The sequence below is a fragment of the Stenella coeruleoalba genome (assembly GCF_951394435.1).
Source record: "Stenella coeruleoalba genome assembly, chromosome: 1".
Taxonomy (NCBI): Eukaryota; Metazoa; Chordata; class Mammalia; order Artiodactyla; family Delphinidae; genus Stenella; species Stenella coeruleoalba.
Genome location: NC_137169.1, coordinates 17,272,159 through 17,286,456, shown reverse-complemented (window position 1 = coordinate 17,286,456; position 14,298 = coordinate 17,272,159). Strand labels below are relative to the sequence as shown.

The 14,298-nt window shown below is 42.8% G+C and overlaps 1 protein-coding gene across 9 annotated transcripts in view; it reads right to left on the bottom strand.

Annotated features, from left to right (window-relative positions):
- ZBTB40 (zinc finger and BTB domain containing 40) overlaps nucleotides 1-14,298 on the bottom strand; it is an 80,796-nt gene that overhangs the window by 16,018 nt on the left and 50,480 nt on the right. For 8 of the 9 annotated variants that reach the window (XM_079903476.1, XM_079903475.1, XM_079903473.1 and 5 more), the window contains 9 exons: nucleotides 13,880-14,072; nucleotides 13,121-13,278; nucleotides 9,318-9,510; nucleotides 7,440-7,576; nucleotides 6,836-7,037; nucleotides 6,344-6,477; nucleotides 4,011-4,179; nucleotides 3,257-3,724; nucleotides 2,298-2,504 (listed from right to left, as the gene is read on the bottom strand). In XM_079903476.1, coding sequence (XP_079759602.1) covers nucleotides 2,298-2,504; nucleotides 3,257-3,724; nucleotides 4,011-4,179; nucleotides 6,344-6,477; nucleotides 6,836-7,037; nucleotides 7,440-7,576; nucleotides 9,318-9,510; nucleotides 13,121-13,278; nucleotides 13,880-14,072 — 1,861 coding nt within the window. The remainder of the gene's footprint in view (nucleotides 1-2,297; nucleotides 2,505-3,256; nucleotides 3,725-4,010; nucleotides 4,180-6,343; nucleotides 6,478-6,835; nucleotides 7,038-7,439; nucleotides 7,577-9,317; nucleotides 9,511-13,120; nucleotides 13,279-13,879; nucleotides 14,073-14,298) is intronic. The other variant, XM_079903480.1, reaches the window with a different exon arrangement.

Below are 14,298 nucleotides of genomic sequence, written 5' to 3'. Positions count from 1 at the left end.
ATATCCCCAAACTTGAACATTTTTTTACAACTCCTCCAACACAGCTTCGTAAGACCCATTCTGGATTTTTAACCTCCAAAGTGATGAGACAATACATTTGCGATGTTTTAAGCCACTGCTCCTGGTAATTTTTTACAGCAGCAATAGAAACGAACACACCTCACATGAAAACCAAAGTCCTTACCTTGGCTTAGAAGATCCTATAAGATCTGGCCTTTTGGTTTCTTTTTTTTTTAAAATAAATTTATTTATTTTTATTTATTTTTGGGTCTTTGTTGCTGAGCGCGGGCTTCCTCTAGTTGCGGCGAGCGGGGGCTACTCTTCATTGTGGTGCACGGGCTTCTCACTGCGGTGGCATCTCTTGTTGCAGATGACTTCTCTTGTTGCAGAGCATGGGCTCTAGGCACGTGGGCTTCAGTAGTTGTGGCATGTGGGCTCAGTAGTTGTGACTTGCGGGCTCTAGAGCGCAAGCTCAGTAGTTGCGGCGCACGGGCTTAGTTGCCCAGCAGCGTGTGGGATCTTCCTGGACCAGGGCTCGAAGCCGTGTCCCCTGCATTGGCAGGCGGATTCTTAACCACTGCGCCACCAGGGAAGTCCCAAGTTCTGCCCTTTGGTGACCTCTCTGACCTTATCTCTCAACACTTTTCCCTCACTTACTGTGCTTTAGCCCCTTCTACTTTTCTTCGGTCCCTCAAACAGGTAAGTCTCATTCGTTCCCACTTGGAGAGGGGGTGCTCTGCACTCATGATGTTCTTCTCCTAGATCTTCCATTGGTTCTGTCTCTCATTGTGTTCAGGTTTCTACTCAAATCTCCTCTGCTCTCTCTGATGATACAAATATTAATAAATAGTTCCCAATCCCCACCCCTGCTGCTTATTCTGCTTTATTTTTCCTCATTGCAGTGACTACTATCTGAATTTATATTACACATATATGTATGGTCTGTTTTACCCACTGGAATGTTAGCTCCGCGGGCTTGTGTATAGTTACACTATCCCTAGTGCCTGGAATAATGCTCAAGAAATTCATTCACTCAGTAAATGTTTATTGAGGACCTCCTATTGCTAAGTACTATTCTAAGTTCCACAGATACATCAGAGGGAAGGAAAAAAAAAAGACTAAGAGCTTTACCCTCATGGAGCTTGTATTCTAACAGGGGGAGACTAACTATAAACAAAATAAATTAATACGTAGATGATAGATCCTATGATAAGTGAGAGGGAGAAAAATAATGCAGGGGAACTGGGGCTGGGGCACTGAGACTTTACACAGGGTGGTCAGCAAAGGCCTAAAGGAGAACGTGAGGTTTGTGTAAAGACTTGAAGGCGGTGAGGAAGTGAAGCCTCGAGGTGTCTGAAGGGAAAGCATTCCAAGCAGAGGTCAGAGGTCAGAGGCCTGCAGGTCAGAGGCCTTGCAAGGAAGCTGCAACGCGTAGAACAGGGCAAGTGAAGGGGAGAGCAGTAAGAGATAAGGTTGGAGAGGTATCGGGGACTTGATCATGCGGGGCCTGGCAGGCTACCCTTCAGATTTTACACTGAATGAAGTGAAAAGCTTTTGCAGGGTTTTGAGCAGAGAAGTGACCTAACGTGGTTTAGCTTTAGAAGGATCACTTGGGCCTGTGTACTGAGAACACTGTCCAGAGAAAGGGTGAGAGGAGGAGACCAGTTAGGAGGCTACAACAACACGCCAGGCGAGATGATGGTGGCATTTGTACTCACACATAAATGCTCCAAGTGATGTACAGAATCCTCCGAGAAGCCTTCCCTGACAACACACCGCCCCCCACTCCAACTGGACTAGAAACCCTTACTTCATTCTTCCGTATCTCCCTGTAATGGTATTATTCCATATCACACCTCTGATGGATGACCCTGACCCTGCACGGTAACTGTCTCTATACTAGAGACACGCTGGACCGTCAGCTCTGTGATCCCAGGTATTCCAGGTAAGTCACGTAGTGTCTGCCATTGCCTAGTCCACAGCAGATGCTCAACCAAGGGTTTTCTTATGCTTGAACTCCACCTCAAAGCCCAAAGAATTCCTGGCTTTATGTAAATTCTATAACTAGAAAGTCATATTATTATGTTAACCAGCTTCTCTTCAGAAACGCTCACCAAAAGCATTTTACATGTCTTTGCACATATGTATTTCCCAGCAACTGTGCACCTAGAGAGTCCATGTCTGTTCCTGTTTTTGATCTCTTTGAGATATATATCACGCCTAATCCCAAATGGGTTTTTAGGCAGCTCACAGTGTTAAAGTTTGTAGGAAAAGTGAAGAAATTCTCCAGGCCTTACCTTCTGAGTGCTTCTTCTTGGTGTGGTAGGCCAGGGCAGAGGCCTGGGTGAAGGTCATGAGGCAGTGCTTGCACATGAATGGACGGTCCCCAGTGTGAAGGCGAAGGTGGTTCTTCAGGGTAGAATTGGCCGCAAACTTTGCCCCACACTCCTCACAGGAGAACGGCTTCTCGTCAAAATGCTCCGTCAGTTTGTGGTACTGCATGCCTAGGGAAGCCATACCAGGGGCCAGAGATGCTAGTGATCAATGTTATGAATTCAGCAGGAGGATACACCCGAGCACTGTCTCAGGCCAGGCCTCGAGAGGAAGCACAGCGTGAGCCACAGGACGCCAGGCCATGCTGCTCATCAGCCCACCACCCAGCACTCCAAGCCGCCTTGGTCCGTTCCTGGCTGGGTCAGGCACCAAGTGTTCTGGGTTTATCTTGTCTATCTCCTCTCTCTCTTAAATAGGACCCAGTCACCCAGAAAGAGTGAAACAAAACTCACTTTTCTGTTTCATTAGGTTTGGGGCAAGGGAAAACAATTCAAATTCTACATCCCCTGGTTTCTAGGACTCGTTTACTATCAAGAAACAAGTGATACATAGAAACCTAAGAGTCAGGTGTGAAATAGCTGACTATTATTATTAATAGGTATTATTATTATGAATAATCATAGCCACAATTTACTGAGTACTAACTCTATTGAAGGCACTGTACTAGGTGTTCAGCTATATTATCTTAAATCTTCATAGCAATTCAAAAAAGTAGGTGGTATCAGGGTGCCTATATAACAGGGGGAAATTAAGGCTCAGGGAGCTGATTCCAAAGCTCATGCTCTTCTCAAAACATTACCCTGCCTCTGCTCTATTTTCTAAGCCTTTCCACAGCCCTTATCGCATACTGGAGGAAAGGCCTGGAATCCAAACTACAATATCTGAATTATCATCCTCTATTACTTCACCTTCTTGAATGTACCTGAGGCATGAGCAAATTCTCTTCCACAGAGGTCACACGTCACTGGAAGCCTCTTCTTCTTCTTCTTGGGGACGTCAGCCTCTCCACCTGTACCATGGGCCTCCAGCTGATGTTTCTCCAGCTCTTTCTTAGAGTCCTTGGTCTCGTTACACTCCTTACACTGCACCTGTTTGCTCTTGGCCACCCGACAGCGCTTCATGTGCACCTTGAGGCGGCAGTAGAAATGGAAGCTCTTGTCGCAGGCCTTACAGACGAAGCTCTTCTTGGCAGAGTCTGGGGAGGCAGAAGTATCTTTCTCTTGTTCTTCTGGCAAGGAACCAGTCTCTCCTTGACCGTTCTGTTTCCCAGGCTGGCAGTTTTCTTCAGCTGGCTCAGCCGCCTTTTCATCTGCTTTGTCCTTGGCTTCAAGGTGAAATTTATTACTCACCATCCACCTTTCCTTCTCTCCCTTTTCCTCAGTAAGGAAACCTGCACAGGAGAGAGATCTGATGGCTCTGGGAATTTCCTTTGTTTCTACTTTGCTTTCTAACTTTCCTTCTTAGGGGAGAATGGAGACTACTTGGGACTGTCATCTTTACTCTCTGATAAACACAGATAGCATCATTTTACATCTACGTCTATGACTTTTCTAAGTATTTGAGAGCATATAAAATAAAGCAGCGATGGGTGAACTCCTAAATGAACTGCTGCCTCTTCTCTCCAATAAGGAAACAACCTGGGGGCCTAACAGGACCCCACCCACCCTGTTTCTTACCGGCATACGCCAACTCCTGCATGACAGGCTGCAGGCCTGGGAAAGATCTGTGGATGCTGCACAGAAGCTGACATATTTCAATGGCCGAGGTGGTTTTTTCCATGGCTTTGCTCAGCAATGCTCTCAGGGAAGCTTCAGGGCTGGCTGTCTCAGAGGAAATGCTCAGAATCTAAATGAATACCATGAGACAAAGGTTTGCGGTTAATATCAGCAGATTTTCTCCATGGTTTTCAACGTAGAAAACAAAGCTAATTTCAGGGAGGCATTGCTCCATCTGTAACAAGTATACATTTCGTGCCATAAATATAGTGGAGAGCCCTCTTTCTCCAAGAATAGGGAAATTAACAAAATTTTAACAAGGAGGCACATATGAAGACAAATGTGCAAATATAAAGGTGCAAGCAAGGAAGCATTGAGGATTTTCTGTGAGAAGTATCTTCTCAGACACCAGGAGTCTCCCAAAGAACTTTTCTAGAGCTTAGTATTATATGCTTGGAAAGCTATAGGACTTGGTTGTTGGCATTTCTGTCTTGATGATCAAGATAATTTTTCGTAATATACAACTGTTTCAATGTTGGGAAGTAATTCTGCACGATCAGTGGCTTCACGTTTTTAGATACTTAGGTGTACCCTTTTAAACATCGTTTTCTTTCATAAAGAAACTCAGGTTGTTTTTTGTTTTTTTTTTTGCGGTACGTGGGCCTCTCACTGCTGTGGCCTCTCCCCTTGCGGAGCACAGGCTCTGGACGCACAGGCTCAGTGGCCATGGCTCACGGGCCCAGCCGCTCTGCGGCATGTGGGATCTTCCTGGACTGGGGCACGAACCCGTGTCCCCTGCATCGGCAGGCAGACTCTCAACCACTGCGCACCAGGGAAGCCCGAAACTCAGGTTTTTTTTTTTTTAAACAGATTTTTCTTTCTTTTTTTTTTTAGTTTATTAATTAATTTTTGCTGTGTTGGGTCTTCGTTTCTGTGCGAGGGCTTTCTCTAGCTGTGGCAAGCAGGGGCCACTCTTCATCGCGGTGCGCGGGCCTCTCACTATCGCGGCCTCTGTTGGAGCACAGGCTCCAGACGCGCAGGCTCAGTAGTTGTGGCTCACGGGCCTAGTTGCTTCGTGGCATGTGGGATTCTCCCAGACCAGGGCTCGAACCCGTGTCCCCTGCATTAGCAGGCAGATTCTTAACCACTGTGCCACCAGGGAAGCCCGAAACTCAGGTTTTTAAAGAAGGTTCAAATAGGGGCTTTAAAGAAGCCAAGAAAATTATTTCAAAGCCATCCTCTCAGAATGTTACAGCTATCAGCAGAAAAGAGTCAGTACACTGAGAAAATAAAGCTAAACCATCCACAGATGGCCAAATGGAATTTTCATTTTGGAAGATATTTTATTTCTGCTCTTTTCAAGTCTATCTAAATAAACCTGATGTCCCTGGAGGCAGGCTTGAGACTAATTAGTGAGGCTAAAACTGATCAACGGCAGAAGCCCCATCTCTGAAGTGCGAGGCATGCTGGAGAGAGTCTAGCAGATGAATCTCTCCTCTGAAGCCCCACAGAAATGTGTGCCATCTTCTGCCCATCTGAGAGTCAGACCAAGGTGGGGCTGTCACCTGTGTAGACAGAGTTAGGACAGCCTTTCTACACACCTTCCATGCCTACTCGGATCAAAAAGCACGACAGGTGAATCTGTAATTTAATTTTATGCTCCTTTATAATTCTTTCCCACTCAAGATGCACATGATCCTGGGATGAACATCCGTGAATTCCCCCTGCAATCCCCACCTGGTTTTTCTGGGATGCTGGCCACACCGTGAGAAGCCTTACAGAAAATGAGTTGGCACTATTTGTTATCCCATATGGGCAAAAGCTTTGTTCTTTCTATGTTTATTTTGGCTCTTTCTAGAAGCTAGAATAGAGCATGTAATAAGACCAATTTTACTTTTCTTCCTCTGAAAAAAGTTGCTTCTTACAACATGTGAGAGACCAGTATCATGGTTCCCTTTGAGTTTTCCTAGGTTTAAACAAATGGAATAAATCTGGGTTTGAGTCACTTGAACCTGAGTTCCAGTCCTGGCTGCTTCTATGACTAGCTGGTACATCCTAGAAACATCACTGACCTCTCAGAGCACGAGCTCCCTTATCTGTAAAATGTGGGTGGCATCACCTGTCACCCAGAGTTGGGAGGATTATAAGAGCAAAAGCATGACAAGTGTTGCTTAGCCTGGGCCTGCCCACAGCAGGTGCTCCAAGGAGCTGGTTCCTCCCTTAGGAGTGAAGACAGTCCCGGGCATCAATGCTGTAAAACTCCCCCAAACACTGTGTTGTTATCCCCACCACACCTCTTTCACAGTCTCTGCCAGGCGCTCTTCCTCTGAGGCCAAGCACTTGAGTTCAGCCCTTTGCTGGATGGCCTCTAGGATCAACCTGTGATGCCTCAGGATGGTTTCGAAGGCAGCACTTTCTGGGGTCATCACTGAACAAAGAGGGATTGAAAACTCATTAGTAAAACTATGAGCACCATTTTTCCCTTTCATCTTTTCTCAACTCAGTTCATCATAATGAGAATATACTTCATCTATCTCCCACCTGGAGTTGGGAGTGAAGAAGATGGCAAACATCACTGTAATCAGAGTATAATTAATATAAGCTTAGAAGAATTGCTGCACATTTTACTTTGAAAGGTTTACAGACTCCCATGTCCTTGAACAAAATTGCCAGTCCTTACTTCTACTGGTCAGGATGTGGAGACTACCGTAAGAGAGCTGTTTCCTGCAAAGACTGACAATAATCTCTGGTGGGGGCAAAGCCAGCACAGAGGCCAGGCAACCTACCTGCCCGGAAGTAAGCGTCTGCGCCAGGCTCCCTTCGTATTTCCTCCGTGAGCAGGTTCAATGGGCAGGCCTTTGTCTCCTGAGCCACAAGCAGCAGTCGCCAAATGGCTGCTGCAGAGAGAGTCTGCTCTTCTAGAACTGCTGACATCAGAGCACTGAAACCACCTGAACCAGAGTCACGTTTCACAAGCTTCTCCATGACCTTCAAGATGCGGCACAAACATACACATAAGGGACTTTCTAGCCACTGGCCCAGCTGCAGAGCTGCAAGTCTGAGCACTGGGTCGTAGTGAATGTATTTCTGGGGAGGAGTTTTTCAACATCCTTCACTTCTTTCAACCTGAGAGATGTTTATACACGATAAGGTTCTTCATTCCTCCTTTTGAATGCTTTTCCTTATCACTGCAGAAATTACAACTATCCTACTTGTCACTCTTAGAAATTGAATCACCTACTATCTCCTTCTCTGCTGACCCCTTAGCATTTCTCAACATGGCTGCATGTGTGTATGTTTATATAAAATAGAAATACATTAAAAATATATATATGTTAATCTTTTTTCCTTCTTTCTCAATTTTGCCCACCCTTCCTCCCTCTCTCTTACCTCTCTTTCTCCAGGGGCTAAACTCTTCACATGTGGGATCATTTTTTGTAACATCTGGTTGTCTGTGAAAATCTCTGAGAGGTTTTCGTGATACCGCCTCAATAGTTCAATCCCATAATCATCAGGGCTTGCTTGGACTGTAAGGATATTAGCACAACAACAAAACCTCCTTAACGCCTTTTCTACACGACATGAGGGGAGTTACAAATGCGGACAGAAGAACAGATTAGCACAGCAGCTCTGTCTCTTCTGGAGCATAAGTGCAGCTCGTGGCTTGGGGCCTCACACATGTATGCTCACGTCTCCTCTGGTCTACACTTAATCACTCAGTGTTGCAGGGTCACAAAACCACCAATACTTTGAAAGTTAGCACCCAGTGGTAGAAGCTAGTGATTGCTCAACCGGGGGTAATTAGAAGGCTGCACTTGTAAGAGGTGCAGATGTAGAGATTCAAGGGATGTTATCTACCAGGCATGAGGTAAAGGATCCATGCAGCGATCCAAAGTACAGGCAGGCACGAGTCAGGACGGCGGTAGCAAAGCTGACCCATTGTTCTTCTGTTTATATGCCCTCTCAGCCAATCTGTTAGTTACTCTCTTTTAAGAAAGGTTATATTTATTTGAAAGTAAAGAAAAATCAAAACTATCAGGCATTCCCATTAGCTTTGTAGATATTTAAAAATTTATTTTCCTCTCTGGCCCAGTAACTCCACTTCTGGGAATCTAGCCTTAAGAAATGATCTGAAGGCAAAAAAAAAATCTGTGTACAAAGATACTTGCCACTGAGAAGCTTGTGATGATGATGATGATAACAACTAATATTTACTGAGTGTGTATTATATTATGTGCTGAGCACTGTGCTCCATGTTTACATATATCATCTCAAAGTAGCCACAAAAATGAAGGTGGAAGGTACCATTCTTACCACCATCTCACAGGGCAGACAATGAGGTGCAAAAGGGTTAAGTCACTTACTCAGGGTCACAGAGCTACCGAAGAAGTCAGGATGCAAATCCCAGTAATCTTGATAGTCTTAACCATTATGCTACATGTGCCCCTAGACATGGGCATGAGTAAGACAGCATAAGTATACGTATGATAGAAACTACATAGCCTTAAAAAAAATAGAATTCTAGGGAGTGTTCTGAAATGTGGAGGAGAATGTTTATGTTATATTGATAAGTGGGGGAAATGGTAAAATATGGTAGAGTATCTCAACATTGTAAAAATAATATGATAGATAAAATATGTCAATGTGTTTAATACTGAAATTATCACGTGGTGGGATTTGAAGTTTTCTTATTTTTTAAACTGTTCAAGTTTGTATAAGTATATATTATTCTTACAAGCTAGTTAGAAAGTTCTCTCATTTCCTAAATAGCCTTCTTCTGAAAACCATTTCATTCTCAAACGTTCTGGGACGGGGGATGATTGGCTAGAGTTGGGTTGTTTTTCAAAGGGATAGTCGCAAACTGGCTGGACACAAGGGGTGGTTAATTCTGGGCACTGCTGGGACCGAACAGCACTCCAGTGGGAGTGGGGACGTCAGGACCTGAGTTCCTGCTGCTCACACGTGTGAGTCCATCTGCTCCACAGGCGTTCACAGGTGGCACGTGACAGCCCCGGGAAAGCCACACTTCTAGACCCTGAACCACGGGAACATCACGGGGGAGCTTAATGGAGAAGAAATTCTTAGATTTCCGATCCTAACTCCAGAGATATCGAGAATCACTGATTTGTGACAGCTAGTTTCTCTTTCACAACGGCCTTTCTTAACATTGTCTTATCTCCCCCGCCAGCAAGGAGCCAAAAGGGTGTTTTAAGCTATAATTTTCTGTAGGAGTGGTTCCAGTCCAGAGAGTCAATAATTAACTAATACCTGTGGTGCTCGGCAAAGCAGCTAATTTCTGCAAATTCTCCAGCAGAAGGCCCAAGTTTGGGAATGTCATCTTCACAGCCTGAAGGAGTTTTACCAAACTCTCAGCGCTCAGGGTCTTCTCTTCAGTCATTCTGTGCAACAAATTTTCTATTGTCTCCTTGGGTGTTCCACCCTCACAGCAATTCAGAATCACCTGCAGTGGCAAGCAATCAACCCGACACCAGTTACTGGAAATTCTAAGTGCATTTGACACACCACTGGAAAGACCAGCAAGACAGCATTACAAACCGCCCCGACTCCAGGTCCTCTTCTGCTTGTCTCTAGCGCTAGTTTTGTCATAGTCTCTTCCTTATTCTGTTTCAATAAAAATCCAAAACATTCTCCAAACAAACAGCTCCATGAAAATCTTTCTTTCTCAATTGCGGGTCTGTGCATATTCTTTGCCTCTGACAGTTTGCATTTTGTGAAAATATTCTTACGCTAGGCCTATATGATAGAGCAAGCAGCTTACATCTAAGCTTTAGATTGAGTTTGTTCAGACACTAAGATTGCAAAACTGACTGGCAATTAATAAATACAGTTACAGTGTTTTTCATCTCTGTTCAGTCAAGTACATGACAGTGGCAGAGGCTGCAAGTTCAGAGCAATTCTATTACTTTACTTCCTTTTACTTTATCTGCATTGCAATTTGAATACCCGGATACTTCATACATTTGTCTGTGGCCTCCAAAATAATAGATTTAAAGTGCACTTCAGGATAATTTTTCTAGCAGATTCCTCATTATCCAGCCCTCTCCTCCCCAGTGGCCACATGCACCAGCTCCAGTCACCATCCCACAGTTCTACCCACTTGTTCTTCCCTGGTATGCTAGAGGGTTTTCTGAGTCAAGAGGGCACAGGCCTCCAGCAAAAGGTTGAAAAATCAAACACCTGACAGTTATTTTAAAGATATTTTCCAATCACAATAGAACTAGCCTTAATGGACTGCAATTAAATATGTATAACTTGGCTCTTGTGGATAATGCAGGGGATTATTTCAATACATGTAATCTACAGTAACTAAATTTTGAACTTTCCTTTGGGAAAATGCCAGCTCTCCGGAGAAAGAGTCAAGCAGATGGTCACAGTAGCATGCCAGAGGACGCTATTATCAAATTACTTCTGTTTTAAAATAATAAATTTAGCTATAAAACCAAATTGGTTTTATATATGTAAAAGAAATATCTATATTACATATATGAAAGGCATGTGTATATTATAAATTAAGTTGTCACATACCTTGTCCATACAGAATATAGTCTTTCTCTTTGTTTAAGGTCTAATATATATTAGATTTCTACTAAATGAGCTAAAATTTAAACCTTAAGGGCTTGTATCTAAAAATCATACTGATTTTTGTGCTATGTCTTAGCTCGTAAACAATAACCTGATACAAAACGAGGCAGCCCGATACTGTAAAGAGTGGGTATGAACTTTAAAGCCGGACAGGCCTAGTTTGAAATCCAGTTCTAAAATGTATGGCCTGTGTGACCTTGGGCAATTAAGTCTTTAAACCTTATTCTTCTCATCTGCAAAAGAAGATAACAATACCAACTCTTGCACTGTCAGTATGACAATTCTCTAAAATGAAGTTGCCATTTGTAGAGCTGAGCAAAACTCCTGGGACATATGTGATTGTTAATAAATGATAGTGGTTACTGATATCATTAGGAAGCAGGATGCACAGTGGGTAAGAGATGTGCTTTGTTTAGAAGTCTGGGTTCCAATGCTGGCCCCAAGCAGCTGTGCCTTTGGGTACGCTGCTTACCATTCTTAGCTTCTGTTTCTTCATCTTTAAAGTTAGGGTATTAACCATAACTTCATAAAGTTGCTGCGGGGGTAGAATTTAGTAATGCTTTAAAGGTCCTCAGTACATTACTTGGCACACAGTAAACAATAAATAAATAAATAAATGGCAGCTATAGCAATTACTATTCTTGTATCTGTTTCCAATCCTGAAGTGAAAAAATGCCTATTTACCCCCAGAACCCAAGGTATGTTTACAGAAGGGCCATGGTACCTATGATTAGCATCATTCCATAAGAGAGAAAAAGTTCCAAAAGGCCTGAGAGCATGTTCCACATGGTGTAAAAACCCTGTGCCTATGCGATCAACATTCACCTCTACATTCCTGCTTTATTATTTTGCTTCAATTTTCATGAGAAAGAGTAGCCTAACGAAGCTCTGGTGGAACCCCAATCCTAAGAAGTGTTTTTGTGATTTACAACTAATTTAAGTTCTTCTGCTTCAGCCCTTTCTGTCAAGTAAACTGAAAGTGACAGAAGAAAATGACAGCATGGTCTGCCTGGCTGCAGGGAATGGGGCTGACTTTGGGCTCTACCTATAAATGCTATTTTTATCAAGATAATGAAACAGTTCAAAGGACACATTCAATCTAGCTAATAAGGAAAAAGTTTGAATGAGTAATTGAATGAAATCGCTAAACGAGGAATGAGATATTTCTAGAGCTATAAGCAACTTACTTAAACTGAGTGCCTGAAATTAAACTTAATCTGAAGTCTAAGGAGAAAACAGGGGTTTAATCTTATTCTGTTCATATATTATCTTTCTCAAGAAGTGCAAAGGAGTTAAACTTTTAAAAACATAATTTGCAAAATACAATTTTGAGATTAAAGGTTTTCCCATTTTATATGAAAAAAAGAGCAATATAAGATCGAGAAGAAGAAAATCTAGGATCCAGTCCTCACTATCAATCCAGTACGCAGCAATCACACCAGTGGTTTCTAAACATTTTCTCTCCTGAACATTTAAGCCACTTCCCACAGTTTGATACCACAAAAGTTCTCTGTCCCTGTTCCTTCCTTCCAGATATAAAAATATTTTTAGCACAAAGTTGAAATCATAACACCAACAAATACAGTTATCTAGTTGATTTGAGAAGTCATGCTAGCAGTTTTATGAGGATTTTAGCAGCTGGCTGGTGGGAGTGTAAATTGGTACAACCTTCCTGAAGGGCAATTTGGCAATATATATCAAACACTTGAAAAATTTTACTCTCTATTCCAAAATCTCACTTCTTAGAAATTATCCTGAGAAAATAATCTGAGAAGTATGCAACAATTTGTGTGTAAAATGTTCCCCTGTAACATTATTTATAATAGCAAAATATTGAATAGCAAAAACTAAGAAACAAATGCCCCAAAATAATTAATGAATTATGGTATATCCATTAGACAATACAATGCAGCTACCAAAATCCTTATGTAGGTATGGAAATATATTCACAATATATTCAATTAAAACATAAAGTTACAAAGCTATATGATAATCCCATCCCAGGATGATTCAAATGAGAAAAAGTGGGAGCACATGTTCCAAAATGTTAGTAGTGATCATCTCTGGGTGGTGAGATGGTGGAAGATTTGGACTTTTTTCTTTCTGCTTGTTTTCCCAATTTTCTAAAGATGAACAGTGTATCATTTCTGTAAAAAGTGTCATAACAATTAGAAATGTGCCTAAACACTTTAACTCTTGGGACAAATGTTTTATATCAAAATCCCACGGAGTCAGAGCAGGAATATCCAACCATCCACGCATCTAAAGATGTAATGTTTGACTATAGTACGCAAGGCACTCAGCAAGCTGGTGTAGCGGATACACGGAGGTATGAAGCAAGAACCTGAGCTTCAAGGTGCTTACTATGTAGTATGTGAAGAAATACTGCAAGGTAAAAAGTGCTCGGTGTCACAAAAGAGGTTTAAAACAAGTGCTGCAGAAAGGAGGAAGAGATACTCGACAGTTACCCTTTTCTCAGAGCCAGTCAGGAATTCCTCCTCGCCTGTTTCCAGGAACTCCAAAATAGGTCTCAGCTGTGTTACACACCGGATCAGGTCCTCTTTGTGTTCTAGTAACAGAACAGACAAGGTCTTTCCCTCCTCTGTGCTCCCTGGGGGAGAAAGAGCTAGAGATGAACAAGAGAAGCTCGTCAATTTGAAGAAAATGACAGCATGGTTTGTCAAGAGAGATCTAACAGAATAGTAAAGTGATTCTCAGCCAATTCTGAGCACCCGAATGCAGAATCTCCTTTTGGAGAGGAAAATGCTTTATTATTCTGTTTAAACTCTATGAAAGGAAAAATGTTTCATGTATCTGTCGAAACACAAAGCTGTAAAGCCAGCCAGAGGTTAACCTCTGGTTAGCAAGGCCACTGCTTTGTATCTAACCCAAACGAGAGAAACTTCAGCCTTTAAGTGCTGTCAGCAAACCAGTTCACTGTGGGCACTCCAAACACTGATTTGGATGTGTGGCTTTCTGAAGGGCAGGAGAACACTGATGGTATTCTCCAACTCCAAGGTGTCAGATTACTTAACTAGGGGGTAGAAATGAAGACTGAAATTCAGTTTGTATATATTAACATGCAGTCTCTGGAACTACAGGTAGAATTTATGTGAAAATCACTTTAACAATAACTAAGCCATTGAAGAAATGTATCACTGGAGCAAGCTTTACAGCATCTGCCCAGAATAAAATTCAGTCACTCAGGTGGATAAGGTTTCTCGTACCTTTTGGCTGCACTGCTTCTACAGCCTCTGGCTGTCTGCCTAACAGTGTTGTCTTTACCGCAGGATTAGAATCTTGGAACAGCCTCAACAGGGACACGACAGTCTGAACATCCAGGCTCTCACTTCTTACTTTATCCAGGATTCTCTGGAATGCTGACTGTCCTTCTTCACCCACAAGACATCCCATTATGGTCTGTAGAACACAAGTGCCCAGAAAGACAGATTAGCCAGCCACAAGAACTCCATGCTCCTTGGATTTGGCAAGTGGGCCCTCAACAGTTTGATCCCCACCTACTTGACCTTTCTATGGCATTTGACGGTACTATCACCTCTACAGCACAATTCTCCTCTGACTTCTTGACACTGAAGCATTTTGGGTAAGAACTCACCTTTCTGACCACTCTTTTTCTGCCTTCCTC